The following is a 16,396-nucleotide window of genomic DNA, read 5'->3' as shown; positions in this document are numbered from 1 at the left end:
GTGTTGAAGGCTGAGCTGTCGTCAATGAACAGCATTCTTACATAGGTATTCCTCTTGTCCAGATGGGATAGGGCAGTGTGCAGTGTGATGGCGATGCATCGTCTGTGGATCTATTATGGCGATGTGCAAATTGGAGTGGGTCTAGGGTGTCAGGTAAGATCCTTAACTACCATCTCAATATCATCCTTAACTAGTCTTTTAGCTGAGTTAGTTTAGGAGATTAATGAATGAAGCCAATGCGTTCCTTTTCTTAATTTCAGTGAATTATTGCGTCATACTTTTAAACAATATTGGTTCATTTTGTAGGGTTGAGATTGCATTTTTCATGGAAACAGACATGACATTGTACAACAATTATCCATTTCCCATGTCAATCCTCAGTTAAGATCTAACATTTTTTCAGAGAAGCACACACACACACACACCATGGACCACCTTAGCTGCAGTCTGTGTCTCTGATGTTGTGCATGACAGTGAGGGTGAATCAATGCAGTGTGAGTGATGTTTTGTAAACTGAGTTGAGGGAGGTGGGGCTGGGAAATGCTGGACAGTGTTCTTCTCACAGTCAGGGAAAATGTCAAGCAAGCACAAACATCATAGACTGAATAAAGTGTGTGGTTTGATGTGTGTGTGTATGAAAGAGAGAGTGTATTTAAATAGGTCAGTATAGACCAGGTTACTGTCCTTTGCTAATAGTAGGTTAATTATGCAACACATTTCTTGCCTACAGTTTAGAAAAGGACTGCAGTATTGGTATAGCGAAATGGACCGAGGGAATTGTTACATTATGTATAGAGTATAAGAGTCAAGTGTTTGCTTGTCTCTGGTACTAAAAAAGGTTGAAACACACACAGTTAGAAGACATGTCGTACTTGAAAATGTTGTCAAATGAAGAAGGACAAAAACTTGTCCTTGGCGTGTCAGGGGGGTGGAGGGATAGGCTGATTGATGGGGAAATGAAGGAGGAGAGGAGAGCTTTGGAGATGGGAAGAGAGAGAGAGTGCACAGAGTAAGTGCAGTCATTTATTATATAACCCTGCCAAAAACAGCATAGGCTTAATTACAGCTTGTTTTGAGGGATTCTGGCCCGAACCAGGATGATTTAGATCCCCTCTCTCTGTTCCCACGTGTCCCTTTTAGATGACCTCACTCAATAGCTCTTCACTCTACTTAGCAACCAGTTCAAACAAAAATACAAGTATTGGTGAGAAACAGGTTAGTGTCAATCTCCCTCTTCAAGTGTTAAAGTTTCTACTGTATCTACAAGTCTCTACTGCAGCATTGTACTTCAACCAATGGTTTGGTGTCTGAGGTTTGAGGAACATGTGCTCTTGTATGATCCTGTATGATACAGGACTAATTAGGGGTTTATGAGATGGTGGAACTTCTCTCTCTCTCCAGCCGCCTCGCTCCTCCCTCACCGGTTCGTGACGGTGCGTCGGGGCAGTCCTTCGGCGAGGAGCGGTCAGATCCGACCCGGTGACCGGTTGGAGGCAGTCGATGGGCGTTCTGTGGTGACCCTACCCCACCGGGAGCTCGCCCATATCCTGCGCCGAGCTGGAAACACCCTACGCCTCACCATCATCCCCCGTCCTAGCACCTGTGAGTGCAAAGAAACACACCTGTATACACACATATTTACACACACACACACACAGCCTATACACTCAAGAAAAAAAAATAATCTCCTCCCCATTCTAGTTCACAGGGTCAGTAAGATGTCAATGTTCTCTGTGTGTACATGCATCCAGTACCTTTTTACTCTCTGTCTTCATTGACATGCTAACCTCACCCCTCCTCTCTCTCAGACTCATCCAGCCTATCAGAGACCGCAGACTATGACCCCAATTACAGAAGCAGAAAAGGGCACAGGTCACGACCCAAGGTGAGGGCAATCCATCCATTATGTGTGTCTGAGTGAGTGTATAATGTCCTCGGTCAGAGCTTCCTTTCCACAGAGACACTCGCACTCGCTTTCACCGTTTCTCTGTCTGTGTATCTTTCTCTTCTCTGGAGACTGATATGCACCTCTCTCTCTCCCTCTCTCTGTTTCTTCTTTAGCATGACTCTAGGTATTACAGTGTGGATCTAGACCGTGGCCCAACAGGTTTTGGGTTCAGTCTGCGGGGGGGGGATGAGTACAACATGAGTCTGTACGTACTGGGACTGATGGAGGGAGGACCTGCCTCACGCAGCCACAAAATACAGGTGAGCGTATTGTTGTAGAATGTCGGACCAACCCAGGGTACCTCTTTAAAGAATTCCGTGTCTAATGTTCCCTGTAAGTTACCTCAGCTTGTGGACTGTGCTGTAACTGTGCTGTAGGTAAGCGATCAGTTGGTGGAGATCAACGGGGACAGCACAGCAGGAATGACCCACAGCTTGGCTGTAGAGCAGATACGCAGGGGAGGACACCGCATACACCTGGTGCTAAAGAAAGGCAACGGATACGTACCAGATTACGGTAAGATACAGAAAAGGACCGGGGGGGGGGGGTAAGTTGGAAGCACTGTAAAACCCCAGAGACACTCCTCCCACAGCACAAACTGTCACTCAGTTTCACTTGATTTTAACAGACATTTACATTTACATTTAAGTCATTTGGCAGACGCTCTTATCCAGAGCGACTTACAAATTGGTGAATTCACCAGGTGGGATGAGGACTGAGGATAAAGTGGCGGTAGACTAGAGAGAATCAGGACATTCAACTGAGCATAGACACGAGAGAATCATCCTCAAACTGTCAAATGTCTGTTGTTTATCTCTCTGGCCATATTATATCTCTCTTGGCTGTATTATATCTCTCTGGCTGTATCATATCTCTCTGGCTGTATTATATCTCTCTGGCTGTATTATATCTCTCTGGTTGTATTATATCTCTCTGGCTGTATTATATCTCTCTGGCTGTATCATATCTCTCTGGCTGTATCATATCTCTCTGGCTGTATTATATCTCTCTGGCTGTATCATATCTCTCTGGCTGTATCATATCTCTCTGGCTGTATCATATCTCTCTGGCTGTATCATATCTCTCTGGCTGTATCATATCTCTCTGGCTGTATTATATCTCTCTGGTTGTATTATATCTCTCTGGCTGTATTATATCTCTCTTGGCTGTATTATATCTCTCTTGGGTGTCTTGGGTGTATAACCTCTTTCCCTTCTACTAAATTACTAACAATGCTTTTCTTTTTTCTCTTTTTGGGGCTTTCCTTCCTTTTATTATTTACCTCCTTTTCTTGTGATTCATTCTTTGAACCCTCCATCTCTCACTCTTACCTTCCCTCTTACCTCCCCACCACGTTTTCCTTTGCTCTCTCTTTATTTCCTGTCATCTTTCCCTGTTTTATTTTATTCTACATCTTTCTCTTCTTCTTTGCTCTTCCTCCGTTCCTCTTCTCTCCCTGTCAGTGGAGCTGTCCAGTCTGTCTCTATGTATGACCAACTCCAAGCTAGGCGAGCCTTGCTTCTATGTCATCGGCCGGACAGAGAACACGCGGTTGGTAATCGTTCCTGTTAGTCCTCCATTTACTTGTCTCCTAACATTCCTCTCCTCCTCAATCCCTATTTGTCTCTACTGTTGTCTTTAATGTTGTCTCGATTGTTCTCGTTGTTGAAAATACCTTGTGTCACTGTCATTGTGAGACCATGATCATCCACATGCTGAAATGTTGAGACAGGGGTATAACTAATGACTCAAGCCTTAGTTTTAACCCCAGTTAAGTCAATGAGAACAATATCCCTTGGTTGAATTGATTTGTGTCCAACCTTGCCACTAGAATCTTCTAAGTGTTGCTCAATGCAAAAGAGAGCTAGTGATCTCTACGCTTCAACAATGCAAGAGACATTTGCATGAGAGCACACAATGTTGATATACTGTAATGGTTATAACGCAGGGTTACCTGGAGGTCAGGGAAGTAGCAGCTGTTGAGACAACACAACCTGCACACATACAGCTACAGATTCTTACAAGGATTCCCTGTGAACTCTAGAGTTCCTCTACAGTGGTTATGTAACATCATCTGCTTCTCTAACTCTCCTTATTCTCTTCTCCACCTATTCAATGTGTTCTCTCTCTTCCCTGCTTCCTGGGTTCCTTCCTGTGTGTTCATCAGGCCGTGAGCGCAGAGTCACCTCCCCCTTCCTCCCACTGCAGCACCCCGAGGAGCAGAGTGTGGCTGCAGTAGACCTGGCCCGCCGGGCGAGCCGCAGCTACAGGTCCAAGGTGAAGAAGCGGGGGAGGTCTTCGAAAGGGAGAGAAAAGAAGAAGAAAGGAAGCAGGTCAGGGAGAGGCAGAAGCAGCAGCTCAGAGGGAGAGGAAGGAGCAGGGGAAGTGAGACACAGCCCTGATTCAGACCCTGGTCCTGAGAGACAGGAGGAGGAGGACAGTGAGACAGGAGGCAGTGGCCTGAGAGAGAGGACTCAGGTGAGCGGGAGGGATAGGAGGAGGAAGAACAGGAACAAGGGAGGCTCTCACAGTCTACCCAGAGATGCCCTGAGGAAACGTAATGATGATAACATACACATAGAGGCAGAGAGGGGGGATGAGAGAGGGAGGGAGAGAGAGAGGAGGAGAGAGAGAAAAAGGAAAAGCAGGAGTGAGGAGAGGCTCAGGAAGAGGGAGAACAGCAGGAAAACAGAGGAAGAGGAGGAGGTGAAGGAAAGCGAGGAGAAGAAGGATGTGGAGGAAGAAGAGGAGGAAGAAGATGTAGAGGAGTTAGATGCTTATCTCCCCATTACTAACAAAAGGCTGCCCAGGCCCAAACAAGGCTGGGAGGAAGAGGATGTGGAAGAGAGGGAGAGGAAAAGGAGAGAATGGGACATGGAAAGAGAAAGGGAGTTGGAGACTGAGAGATTGAGGGACAGAGAGTGGGAGAGAGAGGATGGGAGGTTGAGGGAGATAAAGTGGGAGAGGAAGAGGATAAATGATGAGGAGAGAGAAAGGTCTCAGTCCCTGAACAACCTGCTCTCCTTGGAGTCTCGCGTGGCCTCTCCACTACAGAGAGATCCCTTCTCCTTCCTAACTCCCTCCTCTGAGCTGGAGCATGCAGAGTCAGTAACCAGCCACTCAGATGGCAGTGTGTATGCTGCCAGTGTCTCTGGCCTCTCGCTGGCCCTCACAGAGGGGTCTGTTCTGGGGACCCCGGCCCTGCTGCTCCCAGGCCCCTGGCTCAAACCCAGCCAACAGAGGATCACTGAGGTCATACAGGAGAACAGGCTTGCAGGACAACCGAGAAAAAGAGGGAGGGGAAGAGGAGTCATGGAAGAATCGGGAATATAGATAGGAAAGCAAAAGTATACATGCTGTTTGAGGAAACAGTTATCATATCAAGGGTTCATGATCAAGAAGAGTACCAAACTGTATCCCCTCTTTTTAAACTATACTCAACACAGTTGGTTTTATTGTGACGCTTTTGATATGTCATATTATTTAATAATATTCTTTGTGCCTTTTGACAGCTGGTTTCTGACTGATGTTACTGTTGACAATGTCCACTTGTAAATATTTGAAGATGTTCCAATGGAACAGAAATCAGTTTCTCTCCTCTCCTCTGTGGAAATCCCCTAGTCCTCCTTCTGAATACAGCACCTTTCTCTGCTCTCCTTCCGGAGTTGCAATAGAATAGTCCTCCTGCAGTTGTTAGGAACTGGCATGGTCGTTCTCTCTGTAGTGACACATGCCACTGTACTTAAGTATTGGAGTTTCAGTTCCCTTCCACTGTAGATAGAGAGACAGCATAATACCTCATGATACTGAGCAATAATATGCAACACACCCAGGCTACACTTTGCCCAGGGAATGTGAAGGGAAGGGGTGGTATTGTATGGTGCCTGCGACTCCTTCTACTGTCCATCCAACTGTTCTGACATCGATGCTGTTCTGTGTGTTCATTTGATTCTGATGACTTTTAGAGGACCGTGACTTTGTGCAATCTGTATACTGTCTAAATATTTGTATTAAATACATATCTCAATGCTATTGTATATACAATATTTAATGGAGCACTGATTCGCATTGTTGGTACTGTGAAATATAATAATACATATAAAAGATAAAGGCTACTGACAAACCTTTGAATCAATATTATAGACTTGTGATTTCATGTTATTGAAATGAATGTTGTGATATTGGTTAAGTATCAGGGTAAACCCTTCTATCGAACAAATCTTACCAAAGTAATACAGCATGCATACATATTTATATTGTCAATATGTTATTTCCTGGAAGTAAGAACAGAGCCACTATCCATTCTACAGTAGTGCCGCGCCCTCTTCAGTAGTGGATGGGGAGTTGACTCCAACAGAGTGGATTCCTTGACCACAGAGAGTCAGAGTCGACTCTTAAAATCCCAATAGGGTCTGACTCCAGCAGATACCTTATCACGCCACTGACGCTGTGAGACATACGAGATGAGACAGGAGGTCGAAGGGTGCCAGATAGGATTGTATGTTACCGCCACCAACAGCATGGGTACACACCCACAGTGTGTGTGGTGTCTCTCTTGTTGTGATGGTGTGTTTTGTCCTGTATTTTTATTTGATTTTGTATTTTTTAATCCCCGTCCCGCAGGTCTTTTTCCTTTTAATCGGACGTCATTGTAAATAACAATTTGTTCTTAACTGACTTGCCTTGTTAAATAAAGGTTCAAAACAATTTAATAAATACTAGCTAGCTGCACAAGCAACCGTGGTTAACACTACTCCCTGGACCAGAGCTAGTGTTCCCAGGCGGAACGGCGTCAACGCACATCATCTGCAGCCGGATGCTTCAAAACATCATAGAGTCGTTCAGAAAGATGTGCCGTGGGGACTAGGCTGGTGTTGGCTACTGGTTAAGCCTAGAATATTTAGGTAATTAGATAGTGTCAAATGGCTCCATATGCATTGCTAATAAATCACCCAGTCCAGCGCACACACTCTGACAATGCGGCTGTAGCTAATTTGAGCTAATTTTGGGGTGTTTTGTCAAATTGAAGTCGGAGTCGAGAAAGAGTCGGAGTCGGATTCAACTCCCAAAATCCCGGAGTCGTTCAACACTACTCTTAACTTGCAGTTGCCTTGGTAACCAAACCCATACTGAACCATTAAGCTGGCTCATACTGTGTATGTGGCATTTGGATAATGAATGAGTAGTGGGTGTGTCGTTATAGTCCCCTGTCATGACTAAAATGATCAAACATCTACGTATTTTTCCTGTCTATTGATCTTCAGTAAAAACAGCCAATGACTCCTGACATTGAGTTATCTGAATAAATAAAGGACAAGATATTAAATCAATCTGTCATTGCTTTGCCAAACAATTGGCAGACAGTTGTAAGCCAGTTATGGGAGTTAGGGCCCAAAAATAGTATTTTTGTACAGATGTATTTTTTAAATCCCCAGGTATTTAGATATATAAGCGATAAACCAATATATATTAAGTTAAAGGACTGAAAACTAAATACAGGAAGACACATATTGCTTTCAATTGACATTCTATTCAAGACATTTGGAGATGGCGCTGTATGTATTGAATTATCTGACCCACCGAAACAGTGTTGTGAGGGAAGCAACTGAGTATGTATAAATTACGATGTTGTCTAATTGTAGATACCGTTTTTACATTATTTTTCTCATGCCAATGGAAAAAAAAGCAGAAGTGTCACATCACAACTGTCACAGCACGTCTCCAGTGTTAACCAGAATATGAATCAATTATTACACATCAGCACATGACTACCGAACCAGTCCAGTTATAAGCTCCATTTTTTTATTGAGACGGTTGTTGTTACTGTTGTAACTTGTGTTTTTCAATGCTTCATTTTTTTTTATTGAGACTGTTGTTGTTACTGTTGTAACTTGTTTTTCAATGCTTAATTTTTTCATTTTCCTAAAGAAGATAATAGCCAATAAATTGTTAACAAACTTAAAATAAACTGCTAATAAAATATTTCTATTACGTTACATCATTTTCTCATCTATTTTGACAATATTTGTGTGAGTATGAGATGAGGTTCATTGAGAAGATGTTTTCTACTTAAAGCTGTAGATGGCAGTAAAATGTGGTACAGTGCGGAGGGTGAGGGTGGAAATACATCTAAAAAAAATGTGTATGTGTGTGTGCGTGTGTGTGTGTGTGTGTGTGCGTGCGTGTGTTTTCATCCATCTTATCTTTGGTATCACTGGAGGGCAGTGCTTCAGAGCACATAAGGACCCTCTTCTCCTCTAGCCTGTACTGATGTTGACAGCCATCAAATCAACATCTCCAAAATCACCACTGAGTCAGAGTTGGGACTCACAGAGGCTTGCAAACAAACGAGAGATAAAAACAAGTAGCAGAAGAGAGCTGGAAAGGAAGATGGCAGAGAGAGACAGTATATGGGAGTGAATAAAGGAGAGAAATTGGAATGAGAGATGTACAGCAGGAGTGAAAGGGGGAGAGAGGTGGTGTCTGAATAGCTTCAGTGTTAGCATGGCAGATGGAGATGGAGTATGTATGGGAATGTTTAGATGCGCCTGGAAAGAGAATGTATGAGAGGGAGAGGAGGAACCGGGCGCACAGGGTGTGTGCGTGTGCGTGCGTGTGTGTGTGTGTGTGTGTGTGGCAGATGTATGAGTATCAGGAGAGGGCAAATGGCTGATCTTTTAGTAACACATGAATGATTTACCAGGCTCTGTGGAAGAGCAGGGATTTCACATCTCCCCATGTACTCTCTTATCTAATATCAGGCTTTTTACTATTAGTGTACAACAAATTGCCTCACCTTTAACACAATCACGCCCACATGCATACATACACTCTCTCTCTCTCTCTCTCTCTCTCTCTCTCTCTCTCTCTCTCCCTCTCTCCATCTGTCTTTCTCCCACATACACATACACACACAGTTACATGAGCAATTACACAAAGACCTTTACAAACTTTGTACCGGAAAATGGCAGTTATTTAATCCTGTATTACTAAAAATATATTTAATCCTGTATTACTAAAAATACTGTGGCACAGAGGCCCTTTAGTGGGCTATTTTGGCTATATTCTGACGCATCATTGAAGTTGTGAAGTGTCATTAGGCTTACTCTGAAGAAAACGCACATAGGGAGCCACGAGAGGATGCAAAAGCCTATTACCAATAGTAACATATTACTGTAGGCCTATGCTGGTAATGACTAGGTTCTGCTCAGCATAGCGGTTTGCAATTAAAGTTATTGATAGCGCAGAAAGCCAGCGCCCTCTGGATTTTCTCCAGCTGAGTCATGTGCGAAATGAATCGGCTTTAGGAAATGACTTTAACTTCCCTTCACTGTGGATATTTTGGGGAATGTTTACAAAGAATAGAATTTACATCAAACCAGTAATCTGTATCGCCATAATGCCTCAAAACCAATAAGAAAAACAGTTCAACAATTGGAATTAAAGCCATTGATGAATGCATATCATATGCACATAACGATTTCGTTAAATTGATCACTGCAGACCATATTTCAATCAAAACGTTTTAGAAACATATACATTTTAAGGTGCGGATGCTCTACCCTACATTTGTCAATCGCCTATCATGTGCATCAAACATTGCGCGTCCGCACAAGAGCGCCCCTGAGACCCACGCGCGCTCATAGCCTACAGTTCACAGATTTGCCAGGAGTCCATCTCTTCGCATATCTCTACCACCACTGGTGTGAAGTTACAGCGACTGTTACCATAGTGGATTACAGATGGGTAAAACATTGAAAATAGTTTGATAAATGCACTTTATTTATTTGTATCACATGGGATTTTAGAAAGTGAGCAGCGGATTGTTTTATTGGTTTTCCCTGAAACGTCGGGAACAGAACACAGGCAAGTGGAAACTCCTTATACATATCAAGTATGTGTATTGAAGACGTGTGGAATATTTTACAGAGAAATTGAACTGTCTATAAAGATTTTTGAAAGACTCGAGTTCGAGTAGGCAACTCTTCGTCATGGACGCGTGAGGTGAAGCTACACGGTGCGGTGATCTACGAGGGACACTCGGGCAAAATCTATAGCCTAAACCATCCTCGGGCTTTTAGATGTGGTCTGTACAGGGCAGGGGTGAATACTTGGACCTCTAACTATGAAATGAATCAGTCTTCCAACGTCTTCATTTTGGCTTTTCCAAAGACACATCTAGTTATGGGGTGAGGAGGATGAGGTAGAGACTGCAGGGATAGTCTATGTGGGAGGGAACATGGAATGTTTTCTATTATATAATCTTTGACAAAACTGCTTATTAGTGGGAGAACATAACAAGCCAATTTCCCTGACCCCGTTTTCCCTCCCCTTTTCATCGGGGGAGACAGAACTTTTTGTGATCATTAATAATTTTGGGGAGAATCGACCTGTTTTCAGACAAATTGGCTGTTGAAATGATAACACATCTTGACTGAAGTTGACAAGGAGAACACTGGGCTCTATGACAAGAGTCACTGGTGTGTATTATTTTTATTTCACTGATCTTGTATTACACAGTAACCCCCTCTGTCTGCCGCTCCACAGGAGAGGGGAATATTGAATTACCAAGATGGCTAATGTGCATTTATTGTTTCAGATTTCAACTATACCTCTCTGTCTCTTTTTTCTCTGCCTTGATCCGTCTCTCTTTTTTATTGTTTGATTTTGGTTGATCATTTGGAATGACACCTGATGCCCAAGGTCCTGGATTTCCATCTTCCGTCATCCTTCAAGATGCTGAACCTAAAGACACTAAGCCTTCAGCTAACCACACTCAGTTGTACCCCTTACTTTGTTTTCGCCTTTGCACTGTTCTCTTGGTGAAGCCACCTTTTGTGGACGTAGAACAATTGCAACCAACCCCATCTTGCTTTGAGATACTGTGATATGTAATCGTTCGAGAAACTGTCGACACACTGTTGTGTCCCTTGCCGTCTCTGAATCTCTGAAAGGCTTTTTGCGTAAAGTGGAAAGGGACAAAAACAATCCCCAAGTTAATTTTCCTCCAGCCCCCCTGCCCGTCCTCCCCTCTCCCCCCCACTCATCAGGGCTGGTGGGGGGGGTGGGATCTGGAGCTCCAGGGTCGTAACGGCGGAGGTGGCGGTACCCTGGAGCCTCCTTGTAGCAAGGCCTCCCATCATGGAGACCAGTCCAGAGAGCCCCAACCGGGCCGTGGAGTACCTCCTAGAGCTCAACAACATCATCGAGAGCCAGGCCAAGCTCATGGAGACCCAGCGGCGGCGCATCGAGGAGCTGGAAGGTCAGCTGGACCGAGTCAGCCAGGAGAACCAGGACCTGAGACTGGAGAAACCCACTCTTCCACGAGCCCCGGAGCTCCCCGAACAGAACCACAGCAACACCAACCACAGAGCAGAGCAGCCCCTCTCCCTGCCCATCCACCCTGGCAGCAGTAGTGGAGGTAGTGGCAGCACCCCCAGCCCCGTCACCGCCCCACCCCCTACGGTGGTACCCCCTGCGGGGCCGAGCCGGGAGAGACGTGCCCACACCAGGCTGACCCGGGGCATGTCCTGTGGCTCGAACCCAGCCGAGCGGGAGCAGCAGGAGAGACTGGACCACACAGACAGCTCTGACACCAACAGCTCCACCATCCGCAGAAAGTGGGTTCTGTTTCTGTTTCTCTTTTGTATAATTCCCATGTTTCCCCCCAGTGCATTCTTTCCACAACCCACTGAAGCATGGGTTGCTTGATGGATATGGTGTTATGATTTTATTCCCTGACTGAGGAAAACAGTGTCACTAATTGTCACTGTTCCTTGATGCTAGTCGCTGAGCATCAGCTGGATGTTACCAACATGCCCAAATTATTCATGCCCAATATGCCCCCTGTGGCGGATCTTACTTAATCTGGCTTAAAAGGAGTTGGCATACTGTTCATTTAATTGTGATCAGACAAACAAACAGCTCTGCTACAGTTATATAACTCCTCTGTATTCCTCAGTGAGTGACATCACCACTGAGTAAAAGTGAAGGGATATTTGCATCCAGAACACATTAGTTTGAAGGGAAGTGATGTGCTCACTGGAACCACACTGTCTCAAATAGGTGCATCTGTGTTCAAGGGGTGAGTGTCTGACATACCGAGGACTCAAGGATGACTACATATTGATGAAGCTGCTTGGAGCTTTGCTTTGTGGATCCTGTGTGTACTCAGGAGATCAGGGTTTCATTTTACACAGGCTGACCGTTGCTGTAACACCTTCTACCTGAGTTTTAGTTCAGCCAGTGCAATGTATAGTCAGTGCATTGTGTGTTCTGGTCAATGCAGTGACTTGCGTGTTTGGGTGTGTTCCTCTTTCTGTGGGAGTTCCATTTTATGAGTGTGCTGAATTTGTCACTGGGGTTGTGAGATCTGTGTGAAGGAGTGATTTCTTTATGCTTTATGTGTAGGAGTGGGATGTGTAATGTGCAGAGGAAGACTGTGTGTGTGTGTGTGTGTGTGTGTGTGTGTGTGTGTGTGTGTGTGTGTGTGTGTGTGTGTGTGTGTGTGTGTGTGTGTGTGTGTGTGTGTGTGTGTGTGTGTGTGTGTGTGTGTGTGTGTGTGTGTGTGTGTGTGTGTGTGTGTGTGTGTGTGTGCACACGTGTGCTCGCGTGTGTGTGTGTGTGGAGAAACCATATGAAATTATTATGCTCTGCTCAGTGCCTGTCCTTCAAAATCATAAAAATATAGCTTGACGCCCACGTCTGCTCAGTAATGCACTTTCCTTTAGGTTCGTTTCTGAGTGAGAGGTCAGGCCTTATTGGCCATGAATCTCTAGCTAGCGGTCAGGCTAAAGTGAAGGTCTGGAAACACACTTCTGTGGCAAACAATCTAAGCCTCTTTTCAATTTTACTTACACACACAGATAATAATATTTGGTCTAATATGTTTAGGTACTAGGCATATTATAGACAGATCCCTGTAAAAATACTATTGTATACTACCATATGACCTTTTCTAGCAATATTGTTTTGAAGCCATAATAACATCACCAAATCATGTGAATTATATCACATTATTTCTCATTTTGCTGCACTACGACTTAATTCCCTCCTTTTGACTTCATCTTCATTTATTTGTTCTCATTAATTGGTTCTCAGTCCCTCATCAGATTGATTCAGACTCTTGACTAGACCAAATCCCCTATTGATAGAAACACATATTAGGTATTTATGTGGGTGTTAAGCACACTGATGAATTGCAAATGTAGGACAGTTTGCAGATTCTCCCCTGTTAATGGCAGTGCTTGTGACACATTAGCTCTCTAGTTTAGATTTTAAGCCAATAGCTGTTGTTCTTCAATTTAAGTACCACATTCAATACATGTAGTATACTTAGCTAGGTTGTTAAAGGAATAGCTACTGTTCTTCAATTCAAGTGCCGTATTTACAGAAATATGGAGTTGTGATTTATTTTAGGTTATCCTGTGTTGGTTTCTTCTCTGCCCTGACCTTGTCCTCAAACCCTTACCCAACTCACACCATTCAGTTCATTCTCAGGCCACTGGTGAGGCCTGTCATCTGTCAACAACAACCCACTAATATACACAATATTTACATCATCCATGTTTAGGTCACCCTCAGCCATCTAAATATGTTTCAGATCAAAGAGAGAGAGAGAGAGACAGAGGGAGGCGGGATATAGAGAAGAAGGGAGGGAGAGATAGAGAGGAGAGCATGGGAAAGAGAGAGAGAGAGCGACCCGGACTCAGCATGTTTCGCTCTAAAAGGGAAACAGTGGAACACACACACTGGTTCACCATCTGTTATCAGGGAGGTAAAGAGAGATGGAGGAAGAGGGAGGTAGCGAGCTAGAGAGATGGAGGAAGATAGAGGTAGCGAGCTAGAGAGATGGAGGAGGAGGGAGGGCAGGGCAAAGGGGCTAGGTTTAGAGACTAGGTTTTTGTGGCCGCTTAGTTTGTCTGTTGGAAGAAAATGTACTATCTCAACATTGCCCCTGTGACTGTCCGGTCCTCGTGCTCTGATGTCTAGGGCTGTGATGTTCAGTAGAATGGCCTGACTTAAAGGATGATAAACTATGTCCCTTATGCTTCTGAACCACAGTAACAACAGCACAAACTAGCCCATCTCTTCTTCCAGCAGCACAGCGGTGTAGCCCAAACAGCTGTCCCGTACTCCATTCCCTCTGCATCCACTAATGGGAAGATGAACAGTGTGACTTGCAGGCCTTCGGGCATAGCCACAGGAAGTAAGGGTTCTGGGGGATACGTTGAAATCATTTTGCAAAAATTAGGCTATACAAAACAATTTCCCCCAAAATGATATTTGTCCCGTCTGAATAGACATAAATCAAATAATTAAAAATACTACACTAGAGAGCATCATTTAGCCACAGAGGATCGCTTCTCCAAAACAATCTGTGGAGTAAGATTCATCACAAGCACTTACAGTCAGGAAGGCAGCCATTTGGGAAACACGCACTCCAACATAGTGTGGCCATAGATATAATCCATAGAAGGATTTTGGAACCTCAAACCTTAGCACTTTGATTGTTAAACTTTGACTGAAAATATGGTGCCTGACAAGTGACTGGGAAGATTTTTTATTTTATCGGACATTTGAGAAATTTACTGGCCATCCATAATGCACTGGGTGCGTAACCCATTGGGGTGTCCACCCACGCAGCCAGGGTCGTCAATAAACGAGGGATATAGGTTCAATGGGTGCGTAACCCATTGGGGTGTCCACCCACGCAGCCAGGGTCGTCAATAAACGAGGGATATAGGTTCAATGGGTGCGTAACCCATTGGGGTGTCCACCCACGCAGCCAGGGTCGTCAATAAACGAGGGATATAGGTTCACTGGGTGCGTAGCCCATTGGGGTGTCCACCCACGCAGCCAGGGTCGTCAATAAACGAGGGATATAGGTTCACTGGGTGCGTAACCCATTGGGGTGTCCACCCACGCAGCCAGGGTCGTCAATAAACGAGGGATATAGGTTCACTGGGTGCGTAACCCATTGGGGTGTCCACCCACGCAGCCAGGGTCGTCAATAAACGAGGGATATAGGTTCACTGGGTGCGTAACCCATTGGGGTGTCCACCCACGCAGCCAGGGTCGTCAATAAACGAGGGATATAGGTTCACTGGGTGCGTAACCCACTGGGGTGTCCACCCACGCAGCCAGGGTTGTCAATAAACGAGGGATATAGGTTCACTGGGTGCGTAACCCATTGGGGTGTCCACCCACGCAGCCAGGGTCGTCAATAAACGAGGGATATAGGTTCACTGGGTGCGTAACCCATTGGGGTGTCCACCCACGCAGCCAGGGTCGTCAATAAACGAGGGATATAGGTTCACTGGGTGCGTAACCCATTGGGGTGTCCACCCACGCAGCCAGGGTCGTCAATAAACGAGGGATATAGGTTCACTGGGTGCGTAACCCATTGGGGTGTCCACCGACGCAGCCAGGGTCGTAAATAAACGAGGGATATAGGTTCAATGGGTGCGTAACCCATTGGGGTGTCCACCCACGCAGCCAGGGTCGTCAATAAACGAGGGATATAGGTTCAATGGGTGCGTAACCCATTGGGGTGTCCACCCACGCAGCCAGGGTCGTCAATAAACGAGGGATATAGGTTCACTGGGTGCGTAACCCATTGGGGTGTCCACCCACGCAGCCAGGGTCGTCAATAAACGAGGGATATAGGTTCACTGGGTGCGTAACCCATTGGGGTGTCCACCCACGCAGCCAGGGTCGTCAATAAACAAGGGATATAGGTTCACTGGGTGCGTAACCCGTTGGGGTGTCCACCCACGCAGCCAGGGTCGTCAATAAACGAGGGATATAGGTTCACTGGGTGCGTAACCCATTGGGGTGTCCACCCACGCAGCCAGGGTCGTCAATAAACGAGGGATATAGGTTCACTGGGTGCGTAACCCATTGGGGTGTCCACCCACGCAGCCAGGGTCGTCAATAAACGAGGGATATAGGTTCACTGGGTGCGTCACCCATTGGGGTGTCCACCCACACAGCCAGGGTCGTCAATAAACGAGGGATATAGGTTCACTGGGTGCGTCACCCATTGGGGTGTCCACCCACGCAGCCAGGGTCGTCAATAAACGAGGGATATAGGTTCACTGGGTGCGTAACCCATTGGGGTGTCCACCCACGCAGCCAGGGTCGTCAATAAACGAGGGATATAGGTTCACTGGGTGCGTAACCCATTGGGGTGTCCACCCACGCAGCCAGGGTCGTCAATAAACGAGGGATATAGGTTCACTGGGTGCGTAACCCATTGGGGTGTCCACCCACGCAGCCAGGGTCGTCAATAAACAAGGGATATAGGTTCAATGGGTGCGTAACCCATTGGGGTGTCCACCCACGCAGCCAGGGTCGTCAATAAACGAGGGATATAGGTTCAATGGGTGCGTAACCCATTGGGGTGTCCACCCACGCAGCCAGGGTCGTCAATAAACGAGGGATATA

The 16,396-nt window shown here is 45.6% G+C and overlaps 1 protein-coding gene and 1 pseudogene across 3 annotated transcripts in view; both read left to right on the top strand.

Annotated features, from left to right (window-relative positions):
* Window positions 1-7,944, top strand: part of LOC135528268 (membrane-associated guanylate kinase, WW and PDZ domain-containing protein 2-like) — a 45,815-nt gene extending 37,871 nt beyond the window's left edge. For all 3 annotated transcript variants that reach the window (XM_064957235.1, XM_064957234.1, XM_064957233.1), the window contains exons 13-17: window positions 1,402-1,602; window positions 1,809-1,885; window positions 2,062-2,208; window positions 2,326-2,464; window positions 4,116-7,944. In XM_064957235.1, the coding sequence (XP_064813307.1) occupies window positions 1,402-1,602; window positions 1,809-1,885; window positions 2,062-2,208; window positions 2,326-2,464; window positions 4,116-5,281 (1,730 nt within the window). In that variant the 3' untranslated portion in view covers window positions 5,282-7,944. The remainder of the gene's footprint in view (window positions 1-1,401; window positions 1,603-1,808; window positions 1,886-2,061; window positions 2,209-2,325; window positions 2,465-4,115) is intronic.
* Window positions 7,945-9,620: 1,676 nt separating this feature from the next.
* LOC135528267 (IQ motif and SEC7 domain-containing protein 1-like) overlaps window positions 9,621-16,396 on the top strand; it is a 56,889-nt pseudogene continuing 50,113 nt past the window's right edge.

The sequence above is a fragment of the Oncorhynchus masou genome, chromosome 33 (assembly GCF_036934945.1).
Source record: "Oncorhynchus masou masou isolate Uvic2021 chromosome 33, UVic_Omas_1.1, whole genome shotgun sequence".
NCBI lineage: Eukaryota > Metazoa > Chordata > Actinopteri > Salmoniformes > Salmonidae > Oncorhynchus > Oncorhynchus masou.
Note: the sequence above shows the minus strand (reverse complement) of the source record. Positions and strands in the feature narration are given on the sequence as shown.